Genomic DNA, 13,199 nt, shown 5'->3' on the forward strand with positions numbered 1-13,199 from the left:
CCCAATAGATAAAAAAGTGGCACATCCTTTCTTTTCAAAATAAAATTGTTGGCATGTGTGACTGTCAGTTGAGCTCCACAGTGAAGTGCAAAAGACAAAATGCTTGCCAAAGCACTGACACAGGATGAGGATGGAGGCATTGTCTTGGCACATGTGTAGCCTCTTAGACAATATTCACAGTTGTCAAGATCATTTTGAAAATGTCTTTTTTATGTGTTTTCGTAAGCAAGCACCTCTGAAAACAGTTTTTTGAAATTAAGAGGAAGCAGGGGAAATGTTGCATGACCAGGGTTGTTGGTCCCTGCATGCCCAAGAGGATCTTGGTTTACGCTTATATATATAAACATCAGTACTAAAGTACAAAATTATGAATATTGCAGAAAAGAAAATCATATGACACCAGTATAAACATTCCCTGCATATGAAGAAATAAGCATGCATGTTAGCTGAATTAAACTGAATTATAGCCTACCAATTATACTAAATTATAACTGAATTATATAAATTGATATATATTGAAATATACTAATTATACTGAACTATACTAAATAATTCTATACTAAATTATTGTAGTCTCCCTATAAGCAATATAACAGTAAACAGGAAAATACCAAAACAGTAACCATAGTAAGCAAGCAAGTAAGCAAACTTGTCCAAATAAGAGTACTTATTGAAAGCAGTTACTTGCAAAAGGATGTTATTATTTACAGGTATAAGCGGTTTTGTTTAACGTTTGTTATGGTCCATAATATAAACCCACACAAAAACAGAAAACGATCATGAAGGCCCAGCAGTTGCTGAATGTTGAGCACCTCTCTTTTATTTTGAAAGCTGGTACCGGAAGTGGTTGGGTAAAGATTCCCTCAGCGGAGTCCCACTGCTGTCAGTCCACCCGGTCGAGCTGCGGTCCAGCGTTTTGCAGTTTGTTAGCAAACATGAGCGACAAAGGTCTGTCGGACGAGGCAGCAATAGCAGCTTGTAAAGATGGAGACCCGGTTACTAGGGTAAGATAACTGTTGTTCTTGTTGAAGTTGAACTAACCCGCTACCAGACTTTGTCAAACCAACCCAACAGGCCGACGACTCCCAGACAGGGTAACCAGCTATGCGTCCATTGCCTCGACACGTTTCTACACTAAATGTGCACTGGTCACCCGGCGACTGCGATTCGGCTGTGTCAAACATGGTTAACAATGCTAGTGGCTGCTCGACAGACACATCTCACGTAATAAATGTGTGCTGGTGTTATTTCAGGATATTGCGAGCTAGCTACAGCTGAACTTTCTCGTGTGGAAACAAACTCATTTCCAAACTTGGCGGAGGAGTTTAGACTACATTTATCAAAGCAAGAGTAACACCAGTCTGTTCGCAACGCAACTAATGTCCGTATTAACGAGAAAGCTGGTGTTTAGGCGCGGTCAGACCTGAATTTACTCTGCTGCGGCGTAAAGCAGGCGGGACTGGAGAGGGCTAATGTGGGCAGGGGTCCAAACAAATGCTGCTGGAGCTAACTTCAGCTGGCTAATGAAACCTTTACCCTTTTAAACACACATTTACTGCACTCACTCTGTGACACTGTGCTGGCATTCATCGTCCCGCCTGCTGTGCCTGTATTATTTCGTTTTACATAGACAGTATATATACTGTAATAAGACAGGAATATAAACAATTGATAGGCTACTTGATGAAGGACAGGTCATTATATACCATCTCTTATCTATAGACACCAGAGAGTCCATCTACTCTGCAGGCCTTTGTTCAAAAAGGTAGAACTTTGTACTTTTTGCTCCGGCTTTTAAGAAATTGTGAGCTCTGGCAGTTCCAACAGACTCACATATCAAAGTTCACATGTTATAATTTGACCTGAGTAATAAAACATACTTCATATTACTGGATAAACACATAGATAATATGGCTAAATGCACTGCTTCTGTGTCATCCCATCAACCCTCTTGGACTTTTGAAGCTCTGCCAGAAGTAATACATTGGGCAAAACTGTGACTGGAACATAAGGAATACTGGAGAGATGGGTTATGCTGCAGCATTGTGTGTTTGGGGAGTTTCTATGGATGCGTGATACATACACTGTGAAAACTTGACGTGGTTGGAGGAAGGGCACAGGAAAGGGGGACACTCACTAGCCAGAGAGATAACACCGGACTGTTAAAACACACATAGACGAGATGTCACTTATAACTACAGAGTATCTGGATCAGGGTGAACAAAACAAGGCCTGTTTAACCACATTTGCAACATGCAAGCTGAACATTTATGTAAAATTGCTTCTTTTTGCATTAGTGTTGACATATTTCACAAATCAAAACGCACACCATACTTTTGAACCACACATGGACATGTGGGATCTGTGCAGGACTCACAAATGTATCTGTAATTTAAAGCAACAATCCCTGGTGAAATGTGATGCTGTTTCCATTTGCGTAAGTGGTGCTTGTGTGAATTGGGCCTTTTGTAGTAGTAAATTTGTCATCATCAGACTTCAGCACTGACATGGCATGTAAACTTTTTGCAGAGGAAGTAATTGCAACTTCTCCAAGCAGGCCTGATCTGCTCAGTATGGTAATATTGACTGATGCATATCTCACACAGATGTGGTCAGAGCTTGAAAGTAAGGATGTCCTGTTGTCCCAGTTGACACAAAGATACAGTGTCTGGGACAGTAGAGAAATACATCATTACAAATTAAGTTGTTGTTATGTTTGTGTCATGGAATATGTATCATTTTAATCGTTAGGTGTTCAAATTAAAAAAATGTGAGGTGGCACCGGCACGAGCTGTACGTCACACGCATGCTTACACAAAATCTGTGGTTGCCAACATGGCAAAGCATTTAACATTAGATTAGCAACTTCTCAGAACTTCTCAGCTATGTTATTTCTCAAAAGTGAAAAGTGACAATTCTTTCTCTCCAGATCTCTGGATTATTCCATAGCTTTCCTTTTTTATTTTTACACTGTAGTGCGTTTGTTATTATTTGGTGTATGTAAATTTCTCTATACCAGTCAGAAACTAGTTTGCAGTGATGCATTTAACAGAAACTCAACCAATGACTAAAACAACAATGACACAAACTGATTGTGGCCAAACACTTTTTGTTCAGATGTAAGTTCAAGGAACAACTAGCAGAACATCCATGGTGGACCAGAGTGAGTCAATGAAGTTATGAAGCTATATTTAGTGTGTAGAACAAAAAAAAGAACTTTGGGACTATGGTTGAAAGTCTCGGACAGCTGCGTGAAACTGAGGAGAAAAGCTCATTTTGAGCCCTTGATGTTGAGGTGGTCATTGAGTTATGTGCTTGGTTGCACAGAGGTGCAGTTTGGCTGAAATCCCTTTTCACAAGTGATTGCCAGGATACACATTTTCCTCTGCTGGAATTCAGAATTCAGCCAAAGGAGCCAAAGACAGACCTTCTACCCTGCTTTCTAAAACAAGAATAATGCACTGCTTCATATTTATCCATTTTACTTTAATTCTTAAATCCTAAATAGTGTTCATCTTGATACTTAGGCTGATGGATGGCAGTCATTTGTGTTTGAGTAATGTACTAGGTCTGTGACTAACAAACTGCAGCTCATGTAACCAGCAGTGTTTCAAGCTCACCTGGTAGCACTGGCGCCCCATGTACCAAGTCTGAGTCCTTGCTGCAGAGGCCATGGGTTTTAGTCTGACCTGTGGCCCTTTGCTGCATGTTGTTCCTTCTCTCTTTCCCCCTTCATAGCTCTCTTCTTGTTGTCCTATCGAATAAAAGAAAAAAGCCCTAAAAATATATATTTAAAAAAACAAAAACCCTTTTGATGTATTCAAGTACAACATCCTGGAAAATTTTAATTTCTTGTCCTACATTTTAAATAAATGATAACTCACCATCCAGTGATCTTTGTGGTTTCTTAATGGTGTTGCTGACCACTTGAGTGTTACTTGCATATAAAACTCTGTTATTGTGTTTCTGTGTCTTAGGATTTTGTGATGCAGCAGACTATGCTGCGGGTTAAAGATCCAGTTAAATCCTTGGATTTCTACACCAGAATCCTCGGCATGACGTGAGTATTAGTGTGTGTGTGTGTGTGTGTGTGTGTGTGTGTGTGTGTGTTGAGATCGTTTTCTGTACATAAACTGGATTTGGTGACTGAAGTGGAGTTTTCTCTCTGGTGTGCAAAATCTTCCAGGCTCCTGCAAAAGTTTGACTTCCCCTCCATGCGTTTCTCTCTCTTCTTCTTGGGCTACGAGGACAAGAAGGAGATTCCTACAGATGTAAAGGAAAGGACGGCCTGGACCTTTTCCAGAAAAGCCACTATTGAGCTGACACAGTAAGGGCCTATGTCCTGAAATTCGTTTGGTCACTTGAGAAACAAAAATACTTATGTCAGTTCTAACCGACATAACAAAAGAACCTCAGCGTCGTTGCTGAGGAAACTCCAAACAGCGATTACCCCGTCACCACTAGGGCGAGCCAAGACAGTGCTGCAGGCACAAAAAAACTAACGTTGGCACATAATCACCATCTTGATGTTATGTTCGTCTTATTTGCTAATTAAACACTAAGTCAACGTTACATAGCAGCCAAAAAAAGTACTGCCTTTTCTGCTCAGCTTCCAGAGCGTAGCACAGGGGAAATGTTTGCTAGAGCTAACCCACTTCACTTTTCCAGCAGTTGGGGAAACAGCAAACAAGACTTTCATTGGTTGTGAGAAACCGCAGTGTTTATAAACTGACACACTGTAGTCTGTACTGTACATTTACTGCCATATTGACATCGTAGTGATAACTATTTCTTCTGCTCTGCTCTGTGTCCTCTTATAACACTACCTGTCATTAGTAATAGTAGCCCACTGATATAAATAATCATATGAAACTTTAGGTGTGGCGGTGCGAATGCATACAGAGGATACACTGCAGTTCTCATCAGTTTTACAGTTTTTGATTGAGGAAGCTACAGCGGGAAAATATGATTACTGGTATATCTGATATCTCTGTAAATTGTGCCTCTCTCTCTCTCTCTCTCTCCTCTTTCTTGTTGTATCCCTCCTCCCGTCCCTCCTGTCTGACAGTAACTGGGGCTCCGAGTCTGATGAAAGCCAGTCTTATCACAATGGAAACTCAGATCCACGTGGCTTTGGTAAGATTGCTTCCTTGTAATACAGACTGCCAAGAAAGAGCAGTAGAATGACATTTTTAAAAAGTGTCATGGAAAATGAGATTTACAAGTTCCAAGAATCTGTTGTCCCAAAAGACAACGTCTTCTTCTTTCTGTGTGAAGGCATACAAAATATGATTGAATGGACTTGAAATACAGGAACACACAATAATATTATTAAACATACACTTGATTTAACAGTAACATTTTAGTTGTCTTGATCTGTCAGCTTTAAAAATTAATCCTAAGAACCAATTCATCCATCATTTATTACTTCTTAACACAGGTTTGTCCTTTAACAGGCATGCTCCATGCTTTTAGTTTTTTAGATATACTTGTCTGTTACTACTTGAAGATTATGTATGTATGTGCGTGTGTATGTATGTGTGTAACTATGGATTTATAGTCAACAGCAGGGCTTGAAGTTACGCCCCCCCCGTCCCAAATTTGACCTTCAACTGTCCCAACAGTGCTCTCTCTGTATGACTTATGTGTGCATGTATGATTTGGCATTGAGCTTGTGCCAGTGCCACCTCACATTTTTTTAATTTTAACATGATTAAAATTCCATGATGCATAAACTTAATGATTTCATTTGTAATGATGCATTTCTCTTCTGTCCCTAAATTGTCCTGGTCACTGTATTCGTGTGCCCCAGGTTCTATGTTTTTTGTCCCTGGGATAACGAGGCATCCTTACATTTGAGCTCTGGTCAACCGTCTCTGTTTGTCTACCTCACATTTGACAGGACACATTGGAATTGCAGTTCCCGACGTCTATGCAGCCTGCAAATTGTTTGAAGAGCAAGGAGTCACATTTGTCAAGAAACCAGATGATGGTAAGATGTGACGTGTTTGTGAATATGAGGGTCATAGATGGGTTAAATAGCTCTGACTTGACAGTGTTTTTAGTACAATAGAAATTAGGGCTGAAACTATTCATTCACCCTTGATTTTTCAAAAGCTGATGATTTGTATTGGCACACTTAATTTAAAATGGAAAAAAGGAAACGGGAAGAAACGGGGAGTAAGCGCTCAGATATAGAGGTGAAAATTGTCTTTCTCTCAGGCAATATTATAGTTGTGACTCCCCAAAATAGAACATTTTAGTACTGTGCACCTGTCAAGTGACAAAAGATAATTGTGTATCGCCCTAATGTACTGTATAATATTGCTATAGCTCCATGTACTGACTGATTACAGAACAGAAAGCACCTGCTCAGTGCTTGTATCTGCATTTGACTGATGATTACTGCTCTATGATTAGAACACACACTTTAAAGTTTTCAGAGTTTTTCTATTTATGTATTTTACATGTTTATTCAGACAGTATTAAGAGTTCATTTTGCGCCCCCCTCCCTTCTGCTATTTTCTTCTTAGGTAAAATGAAAGGTTTGGCCTTTGTTCAGGACCCTGATGGCTACTGGATTGAGATCCTGAGTCCCAACAACATGGTGTCCATTACCTCCTAAGAAAAACTCTGACAACATGCTAACTGCTGCAGTGCATACAGGCCAGACCGACTGTCGCTTCACTGGGAGAGCAGAATGTTGGGGTTTAGCGAAGAATTTAGCAACATGCACCGGGGAGCCAAGGGGAAAAGGAGCGGGATCACATGCACAATGGCAATCAGTGTGCCGTGCTATGGGCTGGACAGTTGATGAGCAAATCATTAGATACTGATTAGATACCTGAGTTATTGCTACAAAAAGCAACTACTTTGTGTAACTGTTGAGTTTGTTTACCATCTGCAGTTTGTATGTGTCTTCAAAAAGTGATGCTGAAGTAAAGCGTTGTTTGTGTAATAAATGTGAAAGACACCATTCAAATTAAATGGATTTGTGATTTCTTTTAGTTTTGAGAAACAATGCAAAGACTAATTGTGTTTTTGCCAAAACACTCAAGGCCAAGATATAACTGTGGCAGTATAGGTAATCACATTTACAATTACAGCAAGCGACAGTAAGGTGACCTGGTTCTTTGCCGCAAAATTGTCATATACAGTTTTTAACGTTAAAACTTGAAACAATTCTCACATTGTTTTCCAAAAAAATGTTGATTGCTGTGCACCTCTATCAGCACACCTGTTTCTGTTTTGTAGTTGACATCATGTTGAAGAAGGAATTATCCTTGATTAGTTAAAAATCGACTGGGGAAAAAAAAAAAAAAAATTCAAAAATAATGCTGAAAATATTTAGTCTTTGGAATTTGCACAATAATTTGTAATATGAAATCAATTTAATTTTAAATTACAGAATGTTAAATTTCAATTTAAATAGACAAAATTTACCACAAGTTATGAAGTCCTGTTAAATATGAGGGAAAATGTGAACAGAAGCTCAATAATATTCCTGTGACTTTTGGATCATAGGGGAGGCTGGTGAGACCAGTTTCTGCTTTAGAAGGATATGGATTAATCACATTTCTCTGTATCTTGGATTATTCTGTGGCTTCATTATTTGCAGATTACATGTCTATTTATTGACCTGGCCAAAGGCCTCTGTGGTATATTAATCAATCCGCACCTTCTGCTTTTAACATAGAGGTTTGTGGTTTGGGCCCACACGGGAGCAATGGCACTTTATTTCTGTGGCATTTAAGAGTAAAGTGCTTTGATAAAGTATCGACTGGCAAGTCACAGTTGTTCATGGACTTGCTGAAAACACAAGGCTACAGCCTTTATCTCTAACCTTGGCATTTAAAGGGAGTAGCTGTTAACATCAGGTCCAATTATTGCCACTGTTGAGAGTCAAGTTATTGTGTGTAAAGAGCTAACACACTTTAATTGAAAATTTTTATCAGAAACTAAAAAGATAAAGATTGAGGGGACTGCAAAGGGCCTGTCGGAACAAGTGATTCTGGGTTAAAGCCTGTTGTATTTCATAATAGCAGGAACACAACATCACTTTACGGTAACTTCAAGTCCAGTTTTTGCAGCCACATGCAAAATGCAACACAGCCAAAATGTTACTGTGTACTACAGTGTGAACTGTAGTCTTGAATCCTCTTTTCATATTATCTCCACCATTTTTCCGTGAATACTAGCATACTCTCTGGTCTCGCTCTGCACCTCTGAATCCATTTGACTATTCAATTCAATTCAATTCAATTTTATTTGTATAGCGCCAATTCATAACAGAAATTATCTCAGGACACTTTTCAAATAGAGCAGGTCTAGACCGAACTCCTTATAACATTATTTACAGAGACCCAACAGTACCACCATGAGCAAGACCTTGGCGACAAGGGCAAGGAAAAAGTTCCTTTTAAGAGGCAGAAACTTCAGACAGATCCCGGCTCTAGGTGGGTGGTCGTCTGCCTCGACCAGTTGGGGTGAGAGAGAGAGAGAGAGAGAGAGAGAGAGAGACAGACAGACAGACAGAGGTGCACAGCAACAACAGTAGCAACAACTACACAAATATTAGTGACTGATGATGATGAACATGAAGAAGATGATGACGACGACAGCAACAACGATGGGGAACAATGAGCAGTGACAATAGTAATAATAGTAACTGTAGTAATAGTAATAGTCATAATAATAATAACAATAATATCAGTGACATTAGCAATGGCAATCTAGCAGGAGCATGGCAGGAGGCTCCACCAGGATCGACAAGAACCTGCGAGACGAGAAAGCACAAGAACTCCGGGGCAGAAATGAAGTTAGTAACATGCATTAATGGAACATGAATGAGTGCAGAAAGAGAGAGGAAGACAGGAGCTCAGTGCACCATGGGAAATCCCCCGATAGTCTAGGCCTATAGCAGCATAACTAAGGGATGGTTCAGGACTCACCTGATCCAGCCCTAACTATAAGCTTTATCAAAGAGGAATGTCTTAAGCCTACTCTTGAATGTGGAGAGGGTGTCTGCCTCCCGAACCACAACTGGAAGCTGGTTCCACAGGAGAGGAGCTTGGTAACTGAAGGCTCTGGGTCCTGTTCTACTTTTAGAGGCTATAGGAACCACAAGTAGTAGTAAGATTAAATCCCAACAGTGGTTCAGATTGGTCCTCCTTTTTGTTCGTCACAAGTTAATGTGCTAGCTTACACTTAAAGGTCCAGTGTGTAACATAACACACAGGAAGACTTATTAACAGATTACTGAGGCCGCCATGTTGAACCACTATGTTTCGATAGTAGGCTATATTGGACAGACCAAATACTGAAAATACAAATACATTTTTCATGAGTTTCTTGGCCACTGTAGTTTCTCTTACATGCTTGTAAATATTCCTCAGATTTTATTTACATAGAATTAATTTTCTTCCAATTTAAGTCTCTATAGTAACTGCTTAAGAATGTCCCTCTACACACAGTCCCACCCATCCTTCTTTAAGCACCTATTTCTCCCTTTTGTTAAAGGTCATATATCATACATACTGCAAGGGTCTTCAGGAATGGACTATAATAACATGTCAATAATAATTACAACTAAAATAATAATGGCACTAATTGTGCTGTTTTTGTGATCTGTACCCATGATAGAGATATTGTGTTTTTCTCTCTCTTTTGGTCAAAGGACTGCTTGTACTGAAGTATCCCCCTATATAATTTACTTTGCCACTAGAGGGTACTCTTAACCAAATCATGGTTGGGACATGTTACGGTTAAACTAAGAAAATATTCATGCAGCATTGCAGAGATCTGCAAGAGGGTTATTAATTTGTCATAATTTGCACATGCAATACCAGGATTTTAATTTGATTCATTATTTATATGAATACGCCTGTGATGATTGAACTTGAGCTTGGAAAAGAGTTCTGTCAGTGTTATTTGTCAGACACATAATAATGAATAAAGTGATTCAGCCTCAGCCCTTGGCCAGTCTTCTTTCATGTATGTAGTACATTATATCCTCTGGTGTGATATATTCAGGATTATGGTTTGTAATTTGCGTTCATCAGCACTGTGCAAAGAAGTATAAAATCAATCACAGTATACTTTAAATTTAAATTATTTTTTTCAACATGCAGTAAGCATCTGATTTAAAGGACCAGTGTGTAGGATTTAGTAGCATCTAACAGTGAGGTTTCAGATTGCAGCTAACTGAACACTGCTCGTGTATATTTGACGACCTGGGAATGAGAACGGGTTGTGATGTTTGTAGCAAAACCTGCAAAAAACACAAAAGGCCCTATCCATAGCCAGTGTATGGTTTTTTAGCTAAAAAATGTCTCATTCTACGGTAACAAAAACATGATTCCTATATTCAGGTGATTACACATATGATACATATGAATATTATATTCCATTTCTGCAATAGATCCCTCTAAATGTTACACACTGCACCTTTAAGTACAAAGAGTCTGTCCAATCAGATTCACAATGCAGGTGCCTTACACCTTAAACCTACATTACACACCAGTCAACACATCATCTCATAAGAGAGCCTTCATCAGTCCTGCAATCAGCTGCCATCGAGACATTCCTTCTCAAGTGATTTTACACAATTCACACCTTAACTCACTATCACAAGACTCCCACGTGACCTTGATGACCTCATCCTCATCTCCCATATGACAGCCAGATGTGCACAATCCATACAGGTCTCTAGTCTGTTGAACTGATGAATGCTTGTGGGTGACTGGTAATGGACATTGTTAAATGGTACCAGTTTCATCACCTCTCTTTGTTTGTTTTGTTTGTTTGTTTGTTTGTCAGTTAGCAGGATGACAGAAAAACTACTGATCCCATTTTCATGAAACTTGGTGGAATGGTGTAGCATGGACCATGAAAGAACTGAAAGAAGTTTGGAGCAAATTCCAATCACAGGGCGTATACCCAAATTATTTTTCACTTTTGTCAACATTGTGAGACAAGTCGAATGTAATTCAGACACATATCATGTTTGCGCTTGGAGATTTGTATATCATAGAAGACTGGTCTGCCTTTGTGGAGGTCTGCACTCACCAACTGCCCGTCTAGTTACACTCATGGTTTCAGACAGGTGAGAATTGAAGTCATGTATGATTCAAAGGCACAAAATATAATATATTACCTGACATAACAGTAATAAAAAGTGACTTGTGTCCACTGAGAATCCAGAAACAGCTCCATCATTATTATGATGGCTGATAATTGCATCCTTGTCAGCCTTAGAATCCAGAGAATTTCTCAGTCTTGTCAATGCTGACTTGAAATGATTGTGTGTTGTATGACCAAACAAGTTTGCAGTCCAGCCATAGTGACTCGCCTCTGGACGGGAAACATCCAGCTCAGCTTTTTGTTTTCTGTCTGGCTGAACCTGAGATGACTCGGTCTGTCTGAGTGATCCCTCCATATTCCCAGGGAGAGAAAAGAGCAGCAGACAAGCTTTGGCACTTTGAAGGAAGCGAGATAGCGCTAAAAATATTTCGACTGGGTTTTCTGATTCATAAAGCTCACGCTTCCTTTAATGTTTCACCAAAAGTTCTGCAAAGCAAAACTGGAATGGTTTAGGTGTAGGGTTCATTTAATTTTCTGTGGTGGAGGGGGGGGAAGATTGACAGGAAAGGGAGCAGAAATAGGGTGGGAGGATTGCAAAGGACTGCAGATGGGAATCGAACCAGGGTCGCTGCAGACACAGGCGATCTAGTATGCATTCCATGTTGACTTAATTTTAAAGAATAATGACCTGGTCTGCTGCCACTGCGACCTGACCTTAGATAGGTGGAAGAAAATGGATGAATGGATGGATGTTCTTTTGTATCTTTTGAATAAATGTAATTTATTCCTTTTATAGATTATCATGATGCAATCGCACAGTTTTATCATTCTTTAAATAAAACCCTTTCTGCTCATCTCTGTTCCTTTTCTGTAGCAATTTTAAAATGACCTTTTTGCACTGAAAACTAACTAAGGCCAGTCTATTTAGCCTTGTTCCAGACCTCCAAATGACCCCTCACAGAAGTGGAAATGAAATGCCAGTTCAATCTGATTATGGTCTATTATGGAATCTGAGCCGTCGTTCAAAGCTACATTTAAAAACATTGTGGCTTCCTTGTTAAGTGCAAACTGCAATCTGCCTGTCTCCCTGGTTTGCACTAGACCCTCACTACACAGAAGAAGGGCAGCCAATTTGACTATGAATTAAATTGGCCCATGATTTGCATATATTTTGGAAGATGGCATTGCATTTGGATTGCAATTCATCATGTTTATGTATTTTTTTAAAATTAGATTTTGTAATTTAATTCTATTAAATTCTATTTTAATAGTTTCTCTCCTGTCAATCAGAACTACATGAAATGTTGTAATCAGTGGTTTCAGTTTCCTCCACCAATTTCAGTTTTACCCAGTTAGTAATAGAAGTCAATGAATGAACATTTGATCATGTAAATTTGTGATTCTCATATTGCTGTAAAAAAAGCATCACCTGCAAACAAACATGCATTCCTTTGTATTATCTAATTTTAAGAGAAACAATTTGCATGTATGGAAAACATCAGTGGTCAGTGGTATCCCCCTAGTGGAACCCTACAGATAACTGGAGGAGGAAGAGCAAAAACAATTAAAACAGGTTTCTCTATTTAAAAATTGGATTTCAACTCATTGAGAATGTTTGTAGTGAGAGTCTTCGATGTGTGGGTGCTGAACAGAGTAGTTCACCTTATGCTGTGGAAAACATACATTTGGTTGTTATAAATTCTTACTGTAGCAGTAATTTCTCACTTGAATACTGTACTGCTCCACAAGGATGATGCCAAGAGCCTCCAAGACCACTCTTGACAACTGTGACAGTACAGTACAGTTACCCTTTTAATTGCTCTTTACCTCAAAGTACCTCTGGCATTTGAAGATAAGTGTTCCCTGTCAGAAAAATATATGGGCTATTCTGCATGGCGTATTATGTTAGTATTGTAGCAGCTATCTGTGCATGCTGCTTTCTATTAATTTCTTGAAATAAGAGCAGCCTCTGATTATCAAGAATGACCACAAACCAATGGTAGTAGCTGGCAGTTAATAGACATTAACGGTGATGGAACAAAAACACACAAAATACACAACTTGCTACACACATCCTACTGTCTCTTCAAATTAGACTAATATAGATGGTACTACGT

At 39.2% G+C, this 13,199-nt stretch overlaps 1 protein-coding gene across 1 annotated transcript; it reads left to right on the top strand.

Moving 5' to 3' along the window:
* Nucleotides 1–764: 764 nt before the first annotated feature.
* LOC127352050 (lactoylglutathione lyase) lies at nucleotides 765–6,987 on the top strand. The gene is made up of 6 exons (XM_051380150.1): nucleotides 765–1,004; nucleotides 3,978–4,060; nucleotides 4,187–4,327; nucleotides 5,069–5,136; nucleotides 5,903–5,992; nucleotides 6,534–6,987. The coding sequence occupies exons 1-6, from the start codon at nucleotides 780–782 to the stop codon at nucleotides 6,623–6,625; spliced, it is 699 nt and encodes a 232-aa protein (XP_051236110.1). The 5' UTR covers nucleotides 765–779; the 3' UTR covers nucleotides 6,626–6,987.
* The last annotated feature ends 6,212 nt before the right edge of the window (nucleotides 6,988–13,199 follow it).

The sequence above is a fragment of the Dicentrarchus labrax genome, unplaced genomic scaffold (assembly GCF_905237075.1).
Source record: "Dicentrarchus labrax unplaced genomic scaffold, dlabrax2021, whole genome shotgun sequence".
In the NCBI taxonomy this organism is placed as follows: domain Eukaryota; kingdom Metazoa; phylum Chordata; class Actinopteri; family Moronidae; genus Dicentrarchus; species Dicentrarchus labrax.

What these genes read in the sequence shown, in the direction of transcription:
- LOC127352050 (XM_051380150.1), top strand. Translation starts at nt 780, where the DNA reads ATGAAGGCCCAGCAGTTGCTGAATGTTGAGCACCTCTCTTTTATTTTG. An exon ending in ACCAGAATCCTCGGCATGAC is followed by an intron (nt 4,061 to 4,186) that starts GTGAGTATTAGT and finishes AAAATCTTCCAG; the next exon opens with GCTCCTGCAAAAGTTTGACT. An exon ending in GCCACTATTGAGCTGACACA is followed by an intron (nt 4,328 to 5,068) that starts GTAAGGGCCTAT and finishes CCTGTCTGACAG; the next exon opens with TAACTGGGGCTCCGAGTCTG.